The sequence below is a fragment of the Oncorhynchus clarkii genome, unplaced genomic scaffold, assembly GCF_045791955.1.
Source record: "Oncorhynchus clarkii lewisi isolate Uvic-CL-2024 unplaced genomic scaffold, UVic_Ocla_1.0 unplaced_contig_708_pilon_pilon, whole genome shotgun sequence".
In the NCBI taxonomy this organism is placed as follows: Eukaryota; Metazoa; Chordata; class Actinopteri; order Salmoniformes; family Salmonidae; genus Oncorhynchus; species Oncorhynchus clarkii.
This window is the reverse complement of record NW_027258332.1, coordinates 27,669-44,580: the sequence shown is the minus strand read 5'-3', so window position 1 is coordinate 44,580 and position 16,912 is coordinate 27,669. Positions and strand designations below refer to the sequence as shown.

The window sequence follows — 16,912 nt, the reverse complement described above, 5'->3', positions numbered from 1 at the left end:
TCTCGCGTTCTCTCTCTCCTTCTCCCTCTCCCCTCTCCCTCTCTCTCTCTCTACCTCTCTCTATCTAAATCAAATTAATACATATCTCGTTGTCTCATTATATTTTCATAACTCGTATGATTCCTTCTGGTAACTATGCCCATTTTCTATAGATTATTCTCTTACTTGTACAACGTAGTTGTGTACAAAAAAATGCAGGCTACAGTTGATTACTTGATTTTTCCCAATTTCCTTTTCTGAAAAAGTTTAACCTTTGATTTGGACTTGTATAACACTGTACTCTAAAGGCCTACTCTTAAATACATTCAGAAGATAACAAACATGGGTTTTCGCAGTTTGATCTTTATGTAATTCATAGCCCTGCCTTCATTACTCTTTATTTTTCACTAAAGAAAGGTTGTAGTTTGCATGGATCAAGGGACAGAACTCAAGGGGTTTATATTTTTATTAATTTGTTTAATAAGTTACCTAACGAGGACTGATATCCACATTTGGTCAAATACTATAGGTTTCAAATGAATGTGGGTTTCTGTAGGATATGTTTCAGATCTCAGAGTTATCTCTTTATTATAGGAGGCGTAAATCATATTATTCTTTGCTCATGTATAAAAATTCCTTATAAAAAAAAATCGTTATGAAAAACACAAAGCCTAAAAACTTTTGTAAGTAAGCCTAATTATTAAAACATGTATAAGTTCATGAGGCAATTAAAGCAACCATAGCGTCTTGATAATAATAATAATAAACAATAACATTCGTTATAGTAAATACAAAAACTGGTATACATTTTTAACAAACCAACATAATTTATTTGAAGTAATTTGGTTATTTAGCAATGTATTAATATTGTTATCATTATTATTAGTAAGTATACAAATCATTATTGTTATTACCTTGTGCTAGATTATGTTATATGTCATTCTCATGTCATTCTTTTTTCCAAAGACCTGTTTATTCGCGTTATGGCTATGTTATCATATGTTCACATTTCTATGGCTTAGTTGTGTTTGAAATATTTGATCGTTTTCAGTTGTGTTTACCTATTCATCTTCAGACAGTAAAACTTCAAATTCAACTCTTCTTAATTTGACTTTTAATTGTTTTCATCAATTCATAAATCTTCAACTGAATTAGTTTTTTAAAAACTATCGGAAGACCAAAGAGACCAGAGATTCAGCACCCCACAATAAAGTAAATTACCTATGAAAAACAAACAATATCTTCATGAAAATGATACAACTTGAAAGGTCAATTTTAATGGACCTTTATAGAGTTTAGCCTCACGTAGTTGGACATTAATGAACAATAGCGCAAGATTATAAAATAACATACTTTCCCATCTCTAGGCTACACATAGCTATCATATGCATTTGTATTTAGATTGGTGCATGGGATTCCTGGCAACTAGCTTATCAGTTAGATTCGGTGGAAATACAATCGAGCCTCAAGGTCATGTTCTTATTGATTCTCACTTTGATATTTTCATATCAATTAAATTAATGCTCTTTTTTATATTTCTAAATGCCGATGACTGGCTATTTAAAGATCTGTTCAAGGAAATAGTCACAATGCAAGGTAAGAGGTTAGGTAGACTATACAATGAATTTAAATTAACAAATTATTTTCAAATGGATAATACTTTGGTGTGCCATAGTCAGACGGTTATTTATTCGCTTATGCCAAAGACATTCCTGCGCACAAACCAGACAACCACCAAATCAGCGTCATTTCCTTAGACTTAATAGGAATTAACTCCTCCCCTTCACTTAGCAACCCAGAGCACGTAGCAACAGCTGAGCCAATGCGCTCTACCAGATACGGTCCCACCGACTGCGGTGCTTGGCAACCCATATAAAACGTGATGACGTCTTCCTCACTGAGCGTATTATGGGATGTGTGGAATTAAACAGCGAGGGCAGTATATAGAAAAAGAAATAGCTTATAAACGAGGTTGAAGTAAACATGGAGCTATCGGCTGTTGGAGAGCGTGTCTTCGCTGCCGAGTCCATCATCAAACAACGCATAAGAAGAGTACGCAGTTTATTTTCGTTACACATTCGCGTTTCTAACAATAATGTATGCTAATCGTGTGTTTCTGCGCCATGACATTCTATCGACAATAAGTAGGCCTAATTCTCTCCCTATTTGTTGTTATATTGCAGGGTCGAATGGAATACCTTGTGAAATGGAAGGGCTGGTCTAAAAAGTGAGTAGGCTACACTCTGGTTTGGAAGCTGACAGCGGAGCTTCCAGCCTGTCGTGTTATCTCTCGAATGCTTGTTTTTATGTGCACCAACGTGTGCTCATGACATGTTAAGGCCATGTAACCGAGGCTTGTTGATTGCGTAAAGGGCATGGTTTTGGTAACATTCGCGTACTTTGCTTAGGCTATTTTAACGCACAAACACACGACAAGAGTGTTGCTAACATTAGCAGATTGCTACCTCCACATACGTCGCTGTCCGCAAAGGCAATGCCATAATGAAAGCAACGAGATTCTCAGCCGATATTGTTTCATTTGGTGAACGCTTTCGCCACAAATGTGATACTCTTCTTACGCTACCGTATCGTTCTTTTGGATAGATATAGCACCTGGGAACCGGAGGAAAACATTCTAGATGCGCGCCTCTTCGCTGCGTTCGAAGAAAGGTAAGGTTTTGACAGCACAGCAGGCCTCTTCTGGCAGAGTGCGAATATGTCATCTTGGGCTATCCCCAACAGACGACACGCATTTAACAACTCAAATATGACTCAATTATTTCGAGCGAGTTACGTTTCATACGAAATGTGTATGTATTTATTTCACAGGGAGCGTGAAAGGGAGTTATTTGGGCCTAAGAAGAGGGGACCGAAGCCGGAGACATTTCTGCTGAAGGTGGGGGAATTTAACAGTGACTGTCATGAGTTAGTTAGTCCATGTTTCAGTCATATTTATTTTCTTACTCATCAACTATGTTTTCCGACAATTGAATCATGAGTCTTGTGGTCTGATAGAATGTTAGACTACAAAATGTCTGATATTCAGCTAATAAATAGATGAAAGTGCAACATTGTCTGTTATCTTGCTCTTTAATTTGTAATTTTTTACCTCTGCTTTAATTTCCGTTTTGATGTTATTGTTCAAGCTCCAAGTTGAATAAAGTAACACACGTTTCCAAGTTACAGTGGGAAATAAATGTATCGCAAAAGAGTGAATGCATGGGGCTTACTTTTTGTTTAAACATTGTCATTACCAACCAAATTGGCATCATTGTAATAAGGATTTTGGTGTAGGGAAATGGCATGTGGATGAACAATGTCAAATAGGCTATAGGCCTATTTCATTGTTGGAAAATATCTGCAATGATACAGCTTATTAATAACAGGATTTAGCCTTCCAAGTACATGTTTATGAACCCCCATACTTATCTAACTTGACCACCTTTATACAGGCAAAGGCGAAAGCCACAGCAAAGACTTATGAATGCAGAAGAGAAATGCCAAGGGGGATTCGTGTTTCATACCCTGTTCCGATGCCTATGATTACACCGAGAGCTCGAGAAGGACTACGGGCTGTCGTGCCCACAATCTTTCCCCCTAGCACGGTCAACCGAGGAGAGAGCGTGAGGGCCAGACTGCCAGAGACTGAGAGAAGGCCGCGACCGGCGCCTCCGCACCCATTCATGGCTGAGGAATTTGTCAACATCCCTAAAAAAAGGGGACCTAAACCCAAGTTGCGTTTACGATTCAACATGGAGCCAGACAGCTGTCCAACAGAGGAGCCCGCGAAGAGGAGTCGGTTAGAGGAGCAGCAGATCCCATACGGTCTGTCTAAAATGTCCAGACATTGTCATCATGAAGGCGAAACATCTAAGAGAAGTGTCATCCAGTTGACACGCAGGTTTCAAGAGGGAACGAGCATTGTGCCAAAATCAAACAAAGCTCAAAGCACCCATAGCCATGACGGTAGACTCCTCCATAAGGCTAGACTCGATCAACAGAGCCGCAGGACTTTAGAATGCCCTGGGGGCATGTCTGTCCCACACCCCAAACTGAAGCATGTGTCCAATAACCATTTCTACAGAGCCAGTGACTCTTCTTCATCCATGCAACAGTCTAGGCCCATTGTTGTCGCCAAATCACCTGCATCGAGGAGTTCTGGAGAGCAGTCAGCAGTGTCTTGGAGGCCTTGTCTGGATAATGTTGAGAATGTGGTGGTAACCGATGTGACAACAAACTTTTTGACAGTCACCATCAAAGAGAGCAGCACAGACAAAGGTTTTTTCAAAGATAATAGATGAAATGAAGTCAGTATCTGCTTCACATAACATGACTAACAATGCAACAGCTATTTGTAAGAAGTTAGTAATAGCTTAATCATGATCATTTGAGATACATTTTCTATAGGCCTAACTATATCCAGAGTTGTATGTTTAATATGTATTATGTCAAAGTATTTAATGTAATAATGACAAAATTAAACATGTCTATATAGTTTATTTGAATATAATTTTTTGGATAACTATTTCATATTTTAATTTAAACTTTTAAATACATTAATTAAGAGCCTTACATTTTCTCACCTTCTAATGGGGCTTTCAATTCAGCCTGGTTTAAATGTGGTAGGCTATAGAGGTATGTAATAGCTGTTATTTAATATAGCAATAAGGACTTTCCCTAATGTTTCATACCATTTTCTGTACACATTTAAAAAATATATTTAAAAAATATTTTCACATTTTGTATTAACATAATTGCAAGGATAGACATGCATGTAGACCTACCTACCTAGTGTAAAGTAGGCCTAATGTTTAAAAATATTTGGAAAATACCTTCCATTATCCATAGCATATTCTATGCAATAAATCGAGAATATTCGTGTGAAAATGTATGTCAGGTAAGGTTCAATGGACGACCTTGACCTATAATTACCCTTATACACAACTCTGTGCTCCGGTGCAGCAGCCAGTGCAGTTGGAGCTCGGCGGTTGAATTGTTCCCTGGACTCCCTGATGTGTGTCAAATCAGTTCAGCACAGCTGGGACTGGGACTGGCGATATTTTAGTTATGACTTCCACTGAACTGCTTTAGAAAAATGCACGAGCAAAACACATCAGTTTCCGATGCTGAGTTAATTTGTATTGGGATTTGAGGTAATCATTTGTAAAAATTAATTTTGTTGGTTTATTCAAATAGCCATTTGGGAATTGTTTTGCGCAATATTCAAAATAACCCGTCAGTGGATTTTCATGACACGACTAATTGTTTGCTTGAAGAAACCTTCGAACATGATAATTAAATGGGACAACGATTAACTGAGGTTTGGTGTTTCTTCAATCAAACAATTAGTTGAAAATTCGGTGTTTAAGTGGTCAGAGTTGAACTTTTTGACAGTGTCTAAATGGTAGGTTTACTTCAGTTAGGGTAGGTAACAATTAATTACCGTTTAGCTCTGAAGCATTGGTCATGGTGCGAGCTAATGAGTTTTGATGATCTATTGCTCGTTAGACCAATTTTGTCCTTTCTAATTATTTGTTCACAATCTAGATGGATATTTGCATGGGGTCTTGATTAGCAGACAAGGACGTGCATGTATGTAGTCAATATTTTATCACTTGACTTATTATTCTTAGGTCTATTGACAGACTGCCGAAAGAAATGGCACACATGGGGCCACAGACTGCTTCATCTTTTGGATCTTGAATTTGACCACAACCTTTTAATTAAATGAGTCGAACGCTCATTAAAAACAATACAAAATATAATGTCCAACTGCATCTTAGAAGTATTCCTACTTTTGATAATGCCAATATCGAATGGCTTCTGCATTGTAGATTTGCTTAGTTATCTATAGCCTAATATAATACAGGTTTTTACATTCATGTCAGCCTAACAGTTGACTTTTCTATCTTTTGGAAAGTACGAAATATGACTCATCACACACCCTGATGACCCACACCTCCTTTTATAAACTGAGCTATATGACTTGCCTAGTTAAATAAAGGTTAAATATTAATATGTACTGCAATCAATTTCTCTCGCACGCCTGGGACTATAGGCCAACCCATGTGCATGTGCAACGTTATGTCTCCTAATTGTTTTAGGCCTAAGCATATGTATTTTGCGACAAGCAATGTATAGACGGTGCCAGACGCACGGCAGTGGGGTAAGCTATATTACAATACAGGGACCAGAGGGCACGGGAGTCTCATTGCAGGTGGTTGCCGTCGGGGACCGTTTTAGCCAGCCATTGGTTGGTCCTGGGCAGGAGGGCCATGATCGTTCAAAAGGTGCAGATGAAACGCGGATGCTGCTGGATGTGTGTGATGATGGGACGTCTGTGTGGCATATTTGACTATTTTCATATGATGTGGTCGATATGGGATGGGGTGCTTGCCCTTGCAGGTACGGCAGTAACCCTCAAGACCCGGGTGGAGTGTCACAGACTCAACTCTGTTGCCATAAGCCTATGAGCTTTTTATTTTATCATTCACGATTTTAATATATATTATTCAATAGGAGTTATAATACCACATTAAAGAAAAATATTACTTTGGCCAATTAGCATAATGCGTCTTATGGACAGATGATGTAACAAAATGTAAATGACATGCCTGCAGGGAGACAGAAATATTACAGTGCTGGAGCTGAGCTAGAGGCTGACTGTGACCTTCAATCATCTCTGGCATTTCTAACACTCTGGCCCATTATTTTAATTGAGGACCCCAAACGAGCCCATTTTATTGCTTGAGGTCCCCATTATTAGCCAGATAATGATACTTTTGCGAAGAAAAAAACAAGTTATGCAGGCAAAAAATGGACCAGCCCTTCTGGCATTTGCCCGAAATGCCAGATGGCTAGTCTGCCCCTATGGGACACTGAACCACTAGCCTAGAATTCAGTCAGTCTGGGAGCTGAATGCCACTCGGACTAGAGGGTTATTCTCTCTCTTTTCGTAGCATAACAAAGTGTCCATTCATGTTGCTCTCCCCAGGGAACTGGGCTCTGGCCTCCGAACACGTGACTCAAACAGACCAACCTGAGAGCGCGTGTGAAAATGAACCTGGCTGTGACAACAGCGCGAGCCACTCAACTGCCATTGACAGTTACAAGGCTTTCCCTTACAGCTGAATTCTGATAGACGACTGAAAATAATAGCTATTCCTGGGTATAGTTCGGAATACTTTTTATAGACTAAATTAAAATAGTGTATGTTAAGAAATACATACATTATTAATGTTTAAAATTAATGAAAGGGGCCCTATTTTAGCTCTTTGCAATTTTAGCTCTATGTTATTACTACACAGTAGGCCTATGTCTGTTACATTTCCACCTGGTTGAGGAAAGGACATATCCTTTTCGTAAGCCTATACCCTAGCAGAGGACTTTCCCCGCAGCTGAGAAAACATCTGCCTAAATTCTCCATATGAGTGCAATTTACCAAACCACATTCCCATCAAAACGCATAAGCCTTTGATCTCGCACCACCGGAGGGGGCCAACTAAGTCCTGTGAACAACCAACAGTATTATACACATGTGGTTGCTGGAAAACCCCGCAAGATGTCGCCATGGTCTTGACTTGCACCTTTTGTTGCTTGGGCCCAGAAGGATTGCTATTTTGTTCACAGGGTTTTAACCCTCATTAACGTTAAACCGAGACGCGCATGACCTGCATTTTCCAGATGTGCATTACATGTACACGGCCACTAGATCGAGCCCAAGTATCAAAAATACTTTATACATTTTTCAGTTCTTGGCCTGTTCCTGTTCCTGTTCCTAGTTGGATGGATTTCGTCATCATTACCGTTATTCGCCCTCCCCATCTCCTTCACCCCCACTCACCACCCAAACTATACTATCTGTGGCCGTTAGGCCTACCATTCGTTTTTATAGAACCAAGCCTATCATTACAAAATGCGATTTCAATTATCTGCATATATATACAAACAACATCGTATTATTTTGTTCATTTATTTTATGAGTTATTTACTTTTATAGGCCAATGTTTAGGGGTTGAATGTGCAAATATAAAGTGTTCGGAAAATACGTATCAATACTAGCCTACATAAATAAAAGGCTTCTAAATAAGAAGTAATTGGCATTTGTCGGCATTTATTTCCCAAAGTTTCACGAAGGCTCCAATTATCCAGGTGTGGAAAAGTTGTGAGTCACGCAGTGCACTTGAAGGTAACAGATGGCTGGAGCCTGTACTGCGGATCGTCTTTTCACTGAACTAACCTAAAACAAAAGCTAAAAGAGATTGAACGCGTATTAAATCGTGTGGGAATGTAGGCCTAAATTATGCGATTTTATAAATGTAATTACGTTTTGGTCAACCTTTTTCGATTATTGGACCCACAGGCTATTCCGATTGATAGCATATACCTACAATTTGCCACAAATAGCCTACATGTTATTTTTTTTCCATTTTACACAACTTCTATCATTAAATGATGTCACGACAAATAAAAATGACCGCCTTTGAAACGGTTTCGATGTACAAATCTTTGGGCTTGGTAATTACGCCATTGATTGATTGATTGAATTTAAGTTGTAAAATACATACAGAAGGGCGCTCCAGCCAGTGACGCCTCCACATACAATGTAAGAAAATCATCAAGGATAACACAATTAAGCTTATTAGCTTATTTCCATTGTGGTCCAACGGTAATGATGACGAAATCCATTCCCGGTTGTATCAACCTTCATCATCCTCACACATACACACATACAATAGCGAGGACATCCATTTTCTACCAACGCTGTCAGGGGGCTAGGGTGCACATGGCTAATCATACAACGCAGCCGCAGCGTCAGTCACAGGCGTCCACAGATGTTGCTAAGAGAGCATCTCAGTGAGCTAGCAGAAGGATTGGAGCGGAACATTGGTGATGTTTTCTCACCAAGTTGATTTTGGATTCTATTTTTATTCCTATATTTGGTGGTTGCAATGTCGCCAACTCTAAGGCTGATTTTCATGTATGTACTGTTCCTCTGCTGTTTGTCTCCCTGCGCGGCAGACCTATGCAACTGGAGTGGAAGGTGAGGGATTATGCTTTTTTTTTAGTAGCCAGAATTCCAAACTGGTAATTGACTTTGAGATGGCGTTTGCCGTTCTAAAAACTTTGTTGTCTAAATATTTATGGTTATTATCTGTTTAGATAATATAGATAATATACATATTCTCTGTGAGTATAGGCTAATCTCTCGTCGTATATTCTTTTCTGACCTGCGTTGTTTTCTGAGTGAGTGTGCCCATTTGAACCATTCTCCTTGTTCATGGATTGCAGTGGTTTGGCGCGTGAGGCTGAGGCTAACTCGCGGACTGTGCAGCAGGTGCGGCTGCGTTGCACAGAGGGTTCGGTGGAGTGGGTCTACCCGGGCCAGGCGCTTCGGGTCGTCCTGGAACCCAACCTGTCCTCTGCGCGACACACAACGGTCTGCATCAAACCGTTCCGCAGCTTCAACGGTGCCAGCGTCTACATCGAGCGGGCTGGGGAACTTGACCTGTTGATGACGGATGGAGGGCGGCCGGAGCAGGTGTTCTGTTTCCCGGCGGACGGACCTCAGAAGCCAGCCATCTTCCTCCTGGCGAACCCGCAGAGGGATATCAGCCAACGCGCAGTAGGCTTCAGATATGAGTTGCTGGGCAATCGGACCACTGCGAACAACCTCGGCCAAAGTGTGTTGCAGGGTGAGTATTTGACAGTTGTGAAAAAATTACCAAATGTCATAGTTGAGTAAAGGTAAAGGTAAATTCCTTAATATAACATTACTTAAGTAAAAGAGGAAGTCACCCAGTAAAATACTACTTGAGTAAAAGTCTAAAAGTATTTGGCTTTAAATGTACTTAAATATCAAAAGTAAATGTTATTGCAAAACTATACTTAAGCATAAAAAGTAAAGTAAAAGTATAAATAATAAAGAATGGCTTATGTTAAGCAAACCAGACGGCACAAGCTTATTTATCGATAGCCAGGAGCACACTAACACGCAGACATAATTTACAAACGAAGCATTTGTGTTTAGTTAGTTTGCCAGATCAGAGGCAGTAGGGATGAACAGGGATGTTCTCTTGATAAGTGCGTCAATTGGACCATTTTACTGTCCTGCTAACCATTCAAAATGTAACGTATACTTTTGGGTGTCAGGGAAAATGTATGGAGTAAAAAGTACATTATTTTATTTAGGAATGTAGTGAAGTAAAACTAAAAGTTGTCAAAAATATAAAGTGAAGTACAGATACCACAAAAAACGACCTAAGTAGTAGGCTACGTTAAATTATTCGAATTTAAGAACTTTGCACCACTGACATTTGGCGACGATACGAATTCTCTATTTGTATGACATGGTCATAAGATGTTCATTTGACACTTTTGTTGAAGTTGCAATCCCAATTGTAAATAGACCTAATCATTTATTGATATAATAAAAATAATGTATGTTTTGTCAGTTGCATTGGTGTCAAAAAATAACATTGCAGTGAAGAATGAAAGTGATCAACAAGTATCCTTAATGCAAATCATCATGCCTTCAGTTGTTTTTAAATGTTTTTACTTTAGACTCATCTTCTTGACCATCATTTAACCATTTCCAAGCAAGTGCATGAATAATTAAACACTGATACATTCTAACTTAATCATAGAAGACAATAAACTCCTAGCATCACAGCACACGGCACAAGAGGTGGGCCCATTCACTGTGTGGGTGGAGGGGTGTGCTGGGGAGACTGAGGGACAGTTTGGGGCCCAAAGAAATCAGTCAATTATCCAATTAAAAACCAAATCCAATCTTGCCTGGTCTAGGAAGCAGCTGCTGACCGGTCTGTTGTTTTGTCTGGTGGTCTCATTTCCACCGGAGGGACAAAGCTAGGGAGCAGGGGCCAGGGTGGCAGAGGGCCATTGGCCCCCGGGTATCTCAATGGAGACAGTAAATACTTGTTGGATTCTACAGATGCCTCATCTCTGTGTGGGCCTGTCTCAATGGGGTGATGTCATTCTCCTGTCCTGGTGATGTCTGTCTGTCTGAGTCCTTCTCTCCCAATATTGACAGAGTGGAGGAGTTCAGTGGAGGATACTAGTGATTGGGGTCACCAGTCTGGGTCATTCAATTAGACCGCTAAACAATAGAAGTCCAACATGGAGGTTGAGACTCATCAAGGCTTTTGATCTGTGTGGGTAGTGCTAGTATGGTGGAGGAGATGTGAATGGAGTAGAGACGCATGCCAGACATTCCTCCATCTGACCCCTTGGCTTGTTGTCTGGATGAACTGAGGAGGGATGGATGAATGGAGGGATGGAGCTGCTGGTATGTGTGTGTCAATGGAGTGGCAAGGTGTCTGTAATCCTCATCCATCAATCAGTTATCTCAAGCCCAGCCGCCACAGTAGGGTGATGGGTGTGGGCTGAAGTGTTGAAAGTGGACCCTCACAGTAGGGTGTTAGTTGTGGTCTGAAGTGTTGAAAGTGCACCCTCACAGTAGGGTGTTGGGTGTGGTCTGAAGTGTTGAAAGTGGACCCTCACAGTAGGGCGTTGGGTGTGGTCTGAAGTGTTGAAAGTGCACCCTCACAGTAGGGTGTTAGTTGTGGTCTGAAGTGTTGAAAGTGGACCCTCACAGTAGGGTGATAGTGTCCAGTAAGATGATCACTATAAGAAGTGTAGATGATGATGGTTAATATGAGAGAAAGAGAGAAATGGGTGGTGATGCAGAGTATGGAGTGGGCAGAGGGAGAGAGAGAGAGAGAGATTGTGAAGTGAGAGAGAGAGTGATTAGAGAGAGAGAGTTGTGAGATGACAAGTGAAGTGAAAGGATGTGCTTTGGTGCTCCACAGGGTGATGTGTGTCCCTTTCCTCTGCATAGACCAACACTATAAACTTCTCTCTCTCCTCCCACAGCTAGCTGCCGTCCCTGCAATGACACAGAGCTCCTCCTGGCCATCTGCAGCAGTGACTTTGGTATGTATCAATATAACATAAATAATTCATTATTGTTCTTATTTACAAATCTAGATCCTATATCAAACATTTATTAAAACGGTAAACAACTATAGCTTTTGACTCGTTGTGTCCTATCTCCTTAGTTCTCCATAGATCCATGTAGCCCAATCTGTCCCCTCATCAGCTGGGTATCACCACTCATTTATTCTACAAAGGCCTGGGGTGGAGTCAGTGAGTGGGTGTTGGAAAGGAGATTTTGTGTCTGTGTGGATGTGTTATGGTGGGGGGGGGCCTGATCTGTTCCCAGCGAACAGCTTCTGTAGCTGGGCAGAGGGGCCTGACAGATGTGAGGGCTGAGGCTGCACAATGGGAGACCCATTGGCTTAAGGCTGCAACTGAGCAGAAGCAATAGTGCCATTGAGTCCACTTCATTTATAGGCTGACTCCCGTGCCCTGATCTCACAAGTCGCCATCATCGACTTTTTGATGAGAGAAAATAGCTGGCTAATGAAAGTGTAAATGGCCACAGAGAGTGAAAGGAGGGAATGGAGGGATTTCTGTAGAGTGAGTGGGGGACGTGGAGATTGAGAGGAGGGAGAGTGAGTGGGGGATGTGGAGACTGAGAGGAGGGAGAGTGAGTGGGGGACGTGGAGACTGAGAGGAGGGAGAGTGAGTGGGGGATGTGGAGACTGAGAGGAGGGAGAGTGAGTGGGGGATGTGGAGACTGAGAGGAGGGAGAGTGAGTGGGGGATGTGGAGGCTGAGAGGAGGGAGAGTGAGTGGGGGATGTGGAGACTGAGAGGAAGGAGCGTGAGTGGGGGATGTGGAGACAGAGAGAGTGTGAGTGAGTGGGGGATGTGGAGACAGAGAGAGGGTGAGTGAGTGGGGGATGTGGAGACTGAGAGGAAGGAGCGTGAGTGGGGGATGTGGAGACTGAGAGGAAGGAGCGTGAGTGGGGGATGTGGAGACAGAGAGAGGGTGAGTGAGTGGGGGATGTGGAGACTGAGAGGAAGGAGTGTGAGTGGGGGATGTGGAGACAGAGAGAGGGTGAGTGAGTGGGGGATGTGGAGACTGAGAGGAAGGAGCGTGAGTGGGGGATGTGGAGACTGAGAGAGGGTGAGTGAGTGGGGGATATGGAGACTGAGAGGAAGGAGCGTGAGTGGGGGATGTGGAGACTGAGAGTGAAGTTTCTGGAGGGAAGATTTGAATCCTTTTTCCACTCATACTCACACAGCAAGATCCTGTTAACTTTTTAATTTCCCTCTTGGCCCTTTAAAAAAACACATTATTGAAATGCACATAACAATTTAGATCAGCTGAATCATACTGTATTGGTGGCTGTTTAATTGATACATTTCTCATCTTTCTGTTCATATTAATTGGTTTTCATTACAATAAAACATAACCATAAATGATTGGGATGACTGAAAACAGTCACTAATGTTAGTCCCCTCCTCTGCCCCTCCAGTGGTTCGCGGCTCCATCAGGAACGTATCCCACAATGCTGAGCGGCAGACATCGTTGGTGGAGGTCTCAGAGGGGAGGGTGTACCGGCAGCGTAGCGGGGTGTTCGAGCGCCACACTGGCACCATAGGGGTTCCCGGTTCCAGTTCCTCATGGCACGGTCACATCCACACACTGTTACAGTGTCACGTAAAGCCTGGGGGCGGAGAGTTCCTATTCACAGGGACAGAACACTTTGGGGAGGCCTGGCTGGGTTGTGCCCCCCGCTATAAAGACTTCATGTCCCTCTACCAATCAGCTTGGGCGGCTCGTCAGAACCCCTGTGAGTTCCCGCTGGACTGAGGGTGTGTCCCAGTTCCTAGTGGCGATCCATGAGCCCTGTGACCTATATGTAGGGTTTATTTTATTAAATGGAACACATTGAGTCTCTTCTTTCTACCCCAGTTGGCATGGTAGAGATTATGTCGCCGTGGCAGCAAGTGAGCGAGATGAGTTCCTCACGACCACAGCGGTTTGAGAGATGTTGTCCCTTCTACTCCTCATGAATCTATACCGCTCCAAACACCAGCAGGGACAAATCTGTTGGAGCACTTGTAGAGCACAAGGAGTACAAGGCCCAGGGCAGGGGCCCACAGGGGACCCATCCAGCCAGCACTAGAGGGGCCACCACAGCCCCTGCCGGCCCCAGCGGGGAAAGACTTAGAGAGCCTGGCCCTTTGTCTGTCTCTCTTCTCAACGCCCACAGCTCCCAGAGACTAAAAATGGTTTGACTGCTGCTTCACGCTTTCTCTCCCCACACCAACTGCTGCTTCACGCTTTCTCTCCCCACACCAACTGCTGCTTCACGCTTTCTCTCCCCACACCAACTGCTGCTTCACGCTTTCTCTCCCCACACCAACTGCTGCTTCACGCTTTCTCTCCCCACACCAACTGCTGCTTCACGCTTTGTCTCTCACAACACCAACTGCTGCTTCACGCTTTGTCTCTCCCCACACCAACTGCTGCTTCACGCTTTGTCTCTCCAACACCAACTGCTGCTTCACCAACTGCTGCTTCACGCTTTGTCTCTCCCCACACCAACTGCTGCTTCACGCTTTGTCTCTCACAACACCAACTGCTGCTTCATGCTTTGTCTCTCCCCACACCAACTGCTGCTTCACGCTTTGTCTCTCCCCACACCAACTGCTGCTTCACTCTTTGTCTCTCCCCACACCAACTGCTGCTTCACTCTTTGTCTCTCCCCACACCAACTGCTGCTTCACTCCCTCCCCACACCAACTGCTGCTTCACTCTTTGTCTCTCCCCACACCAACTGCTGCTTCACGCTTTGTCTCTCCCCACACCAACTGCTGCTTCACTCTTTGTCTCTCCCCACACCAACTGCTGCTTCACTCTTTGTCTCTCCCCACACCAACTGCTGCTTCACTCTTTGTCTCTCCCCACACCAACTGCTGCTCTCTTCAGGGTCTCGTGTGAGAGGTGTCCTCTGAACTACTGTGGCAGGAAATCCTATGAATTTAATGTCTGATTGTTAGGTTTTATGTGGTCTTGTTTATTCCTTTGTACAATAGGTTTTGAAATATTTTATTGTAATGTAAATGAAGTGTTTTGTAAATTCACAAGGATTTGCTTATTTACATATTGATTGTATCATTTTGGTTTTATTACAGGGTATGGATGATGCTACAGTGTAGGTGCAAACCTTCAGTTTGATTACCATTTATTGCCAAAATATATAAGCAATGCTTGTGGGGATTTCTTGTGTACTTTTTTGATTGACTTGCAATGCACTTTCAAGCAATTACTTAAACTTTTGAACAAGAGATTTATATTATTCTTCATAACATTCTTTATTATGGTTCTTGAGCATTATGGGAAAATATTTGTTGAAAATAGCTCCTCCTGTAGGAAATAATGATCATGAATGTTTGCATTGCAATTTTCTGCAACACATTTAAATGACAAAAACATCTATTGCACTATTGTATCTATTGTCTATTAAAATAATACTGTTAAATATGGTACAGATGTATTTTCATTTCACTCATTGAGCTTTTGGCATTAAGTGTTAGACAACCCTTAGCATTAGAGGGAGAGTTTGAAAGATGAGGGGATGTCAACCCCAAACCCCCTCACCTCTGCCCCCAATCACCAGGCCTCCCCTCAGTGTTAGCCTGGGCGTGGCAGCCCCTCCTGCTCTATTGTGGGTAGTCAGTGGACTGAGTGACGCAGACAGAGTGGGGTTTTACAGAGCTGCTGGGATCGTGAATGAAGAAGACCATTTTTCTTCAGCTTTAAGATTGATTATATGTCTCAGACCCTCTGTCCTTCATCAGCCACATTCAACAGACCTGGGCTTTAGATGGAAGCAGTGGGATTTAAACTCACATCTCAGAAGAGGCTGGAGACAAAACTCAAGGCACTATAAAATATTGTATCACATTAGTATTGCCAGTCTTGCTAGCTCAGCAAACTGTGGACCAGACGGACAGAGAGAAAGCTGAGGTGATGAATGTGGGAGTCTTTATTAGACTGCAGAGGAAGATAGTTTGGGCTCTTTCTCTCAGCAGTGTTGACAGTGGGATTTTTTTAGATAAGAGTTAATAAATACTTAATAGATAGTTAATGGCTAATGTTCAAGGAGATTATTAATATGGCCTCAAATAACCCTCGTGATAGAAAACGGTCCATTTAAAATTTCACTGCTCACAGGTGGAGTGGTTGCTCTAACCAATAATGAGATTTTTCAAAAATCTGAATTTTAAAAGTATTACAACCTGCGTCTGAATGCAAATGATTAATATAGATTTGTATTTAGTCTATCCAGTTCATCTAGCTGTGGTCTATAGTGTTTTACAACAGAGACATGAACAGTAAAGTCCAGAGACATGAGCCCCTCCTAAAGACCAGCATGTAAAAGCACACGGCTGTTGTGTCTTTTGATATATCTGGTATGGAATAGGCTTAAATGGGATGTTATACCCCCATCCATATGCAACACAGTGCATCATCTCTGTTTTATAGGGGAATGGGAGTTTAGAGCCAACTGTCCAACAAGTTTCTACTTTGGCCCCTTTCCACTGCATCCTATACCGGCCTAATTATAAGCAGTGCTAATGTTAATGGAATAACTCAGCGTAAAATGATATACAAATGGCTAAGATGGGGGACAGAAAATGAGTAGGCTGAATCAGTCTATTCTTTTGGGGCTGTTGCTCCCCGATCACAGCCTGGGAAACAGAGTGAGCAGAGGTGGGAGGGGGACTTTTCGGCCCCCAAAAATCTAAGGCCCCTCCCCTAAAAAGATGGAACAATTCATTGACTTTTAAAGCGACTCCTTTTAATGCCTATTCCTCACGTCTACTTGGCTGAGCAGGATTCACAAATTGCTGTGTTGAAAGTTTTATTGGGACTAAATAGCTGCCAATGAAAGTGTAAATGACAGTGGGCTGAATGGGGCCCCCACAATGGGCCCACGGTGACAAGGCCCTGACAGACATAATGATCATTGTCACAGACGCTGTTAGCTAGGA

General features: G+C 42.3%; 2 protein-coding genes across 2 annotated transcripts; both read left to right on the top strand.

Moving 5' to 3' along the window:
- Window positions 1-1,862: 1,862 nt before the first annotated feature.
- Window positions 1,863-5,997, top strand: LOC139396688 (chromobox homolog 8a (Pc class homolog, Drosophila)). The gene is made up of 5 exons (XM_071143631.1): window positions 1,863-2,031; window positions 2,163-2,206; window positions 2,584-2,649; window positions 2,809-2,875; window positions 3,432-5,997. Exons 1-5 carry the CDS (start codon window positions 1,963-1,965, stop codon window positions 4,278-4,280), a joined length of 1,095 nt encoding a protein of 364 aa, XP_070999732.1. The 5' UTR covers window positions 1,863-1,962; the 3' UTR covers window positions 4,281-5,997.
- A 2,755-nt stretch (window positions 5,998-8,752) lies between these two features.
- On the top strand, window positions 8,753-15,391 carry LOC139396689 (meteorin-like protein). The gene is made up of 4 exons (XM_071143632.1): window positions 8,753-9,022; window positions 9,271-9,674; window positions 11,875-11,934; window positions 13,384-15,391. Exons 1-4 carry the CDS (start codon window positions 8,931-8,933, stop codon window positions 13,719-13,721), a joined length of 894 nt encoding a protein of 297 aa, XP_070999733.1. The 5' UTR covers window positions 8,753-8,930; the 3' UTR covers window positions 13,722-15,391.
- Window positions 15,392-16,912: the final 1,521 nt, after the last annotated feature.

Coding starts and splice junctions, on each gene's coding strand:
- LOC139396688 (XM_071143631.1), top strand. CDS start 1,963: ATGGAGCTATCGGCTGTTGGAGAGCGTGTCTTCGCTGCCGAGTCCATC. Junction 2,207..2,583: donor TGGAAGGGCTGGTCTAAAAA/GTGAGTAGGCTA, acceptor TCTTTTGGATAG/ATATAGCACCTGGGAACCGG. Junction 2,650..2,808: donor TTCGCTGCGTTCGAAGAAAG/GTAAGGTTTTGA, acceptor TTTATTTCACAG/GGAGCGTGAAAGGGAGTTAT.
- LOC139396689 (XM_071143632.1), top strand. CDS start 8,931: ATGTCGCCAACTCTAAGGCTGATTTTCATGTATGTACTGTTCCTCTGC. Junction 9,023..9,270: donor CTATGCAACTGGAGTGGAAG/GTGAGGGATTAT, acceptor CATGGATTGCAG/TGGTTTGGCGCGTGAGGCTG. Junction 9,675..11,874: donor CGGCCAAAGTGTGTTGCAGG/GTGAGTATTTGA, acceptor CTCCTCCCACAG/CTAGCTGCCGTCCCTGCAAT.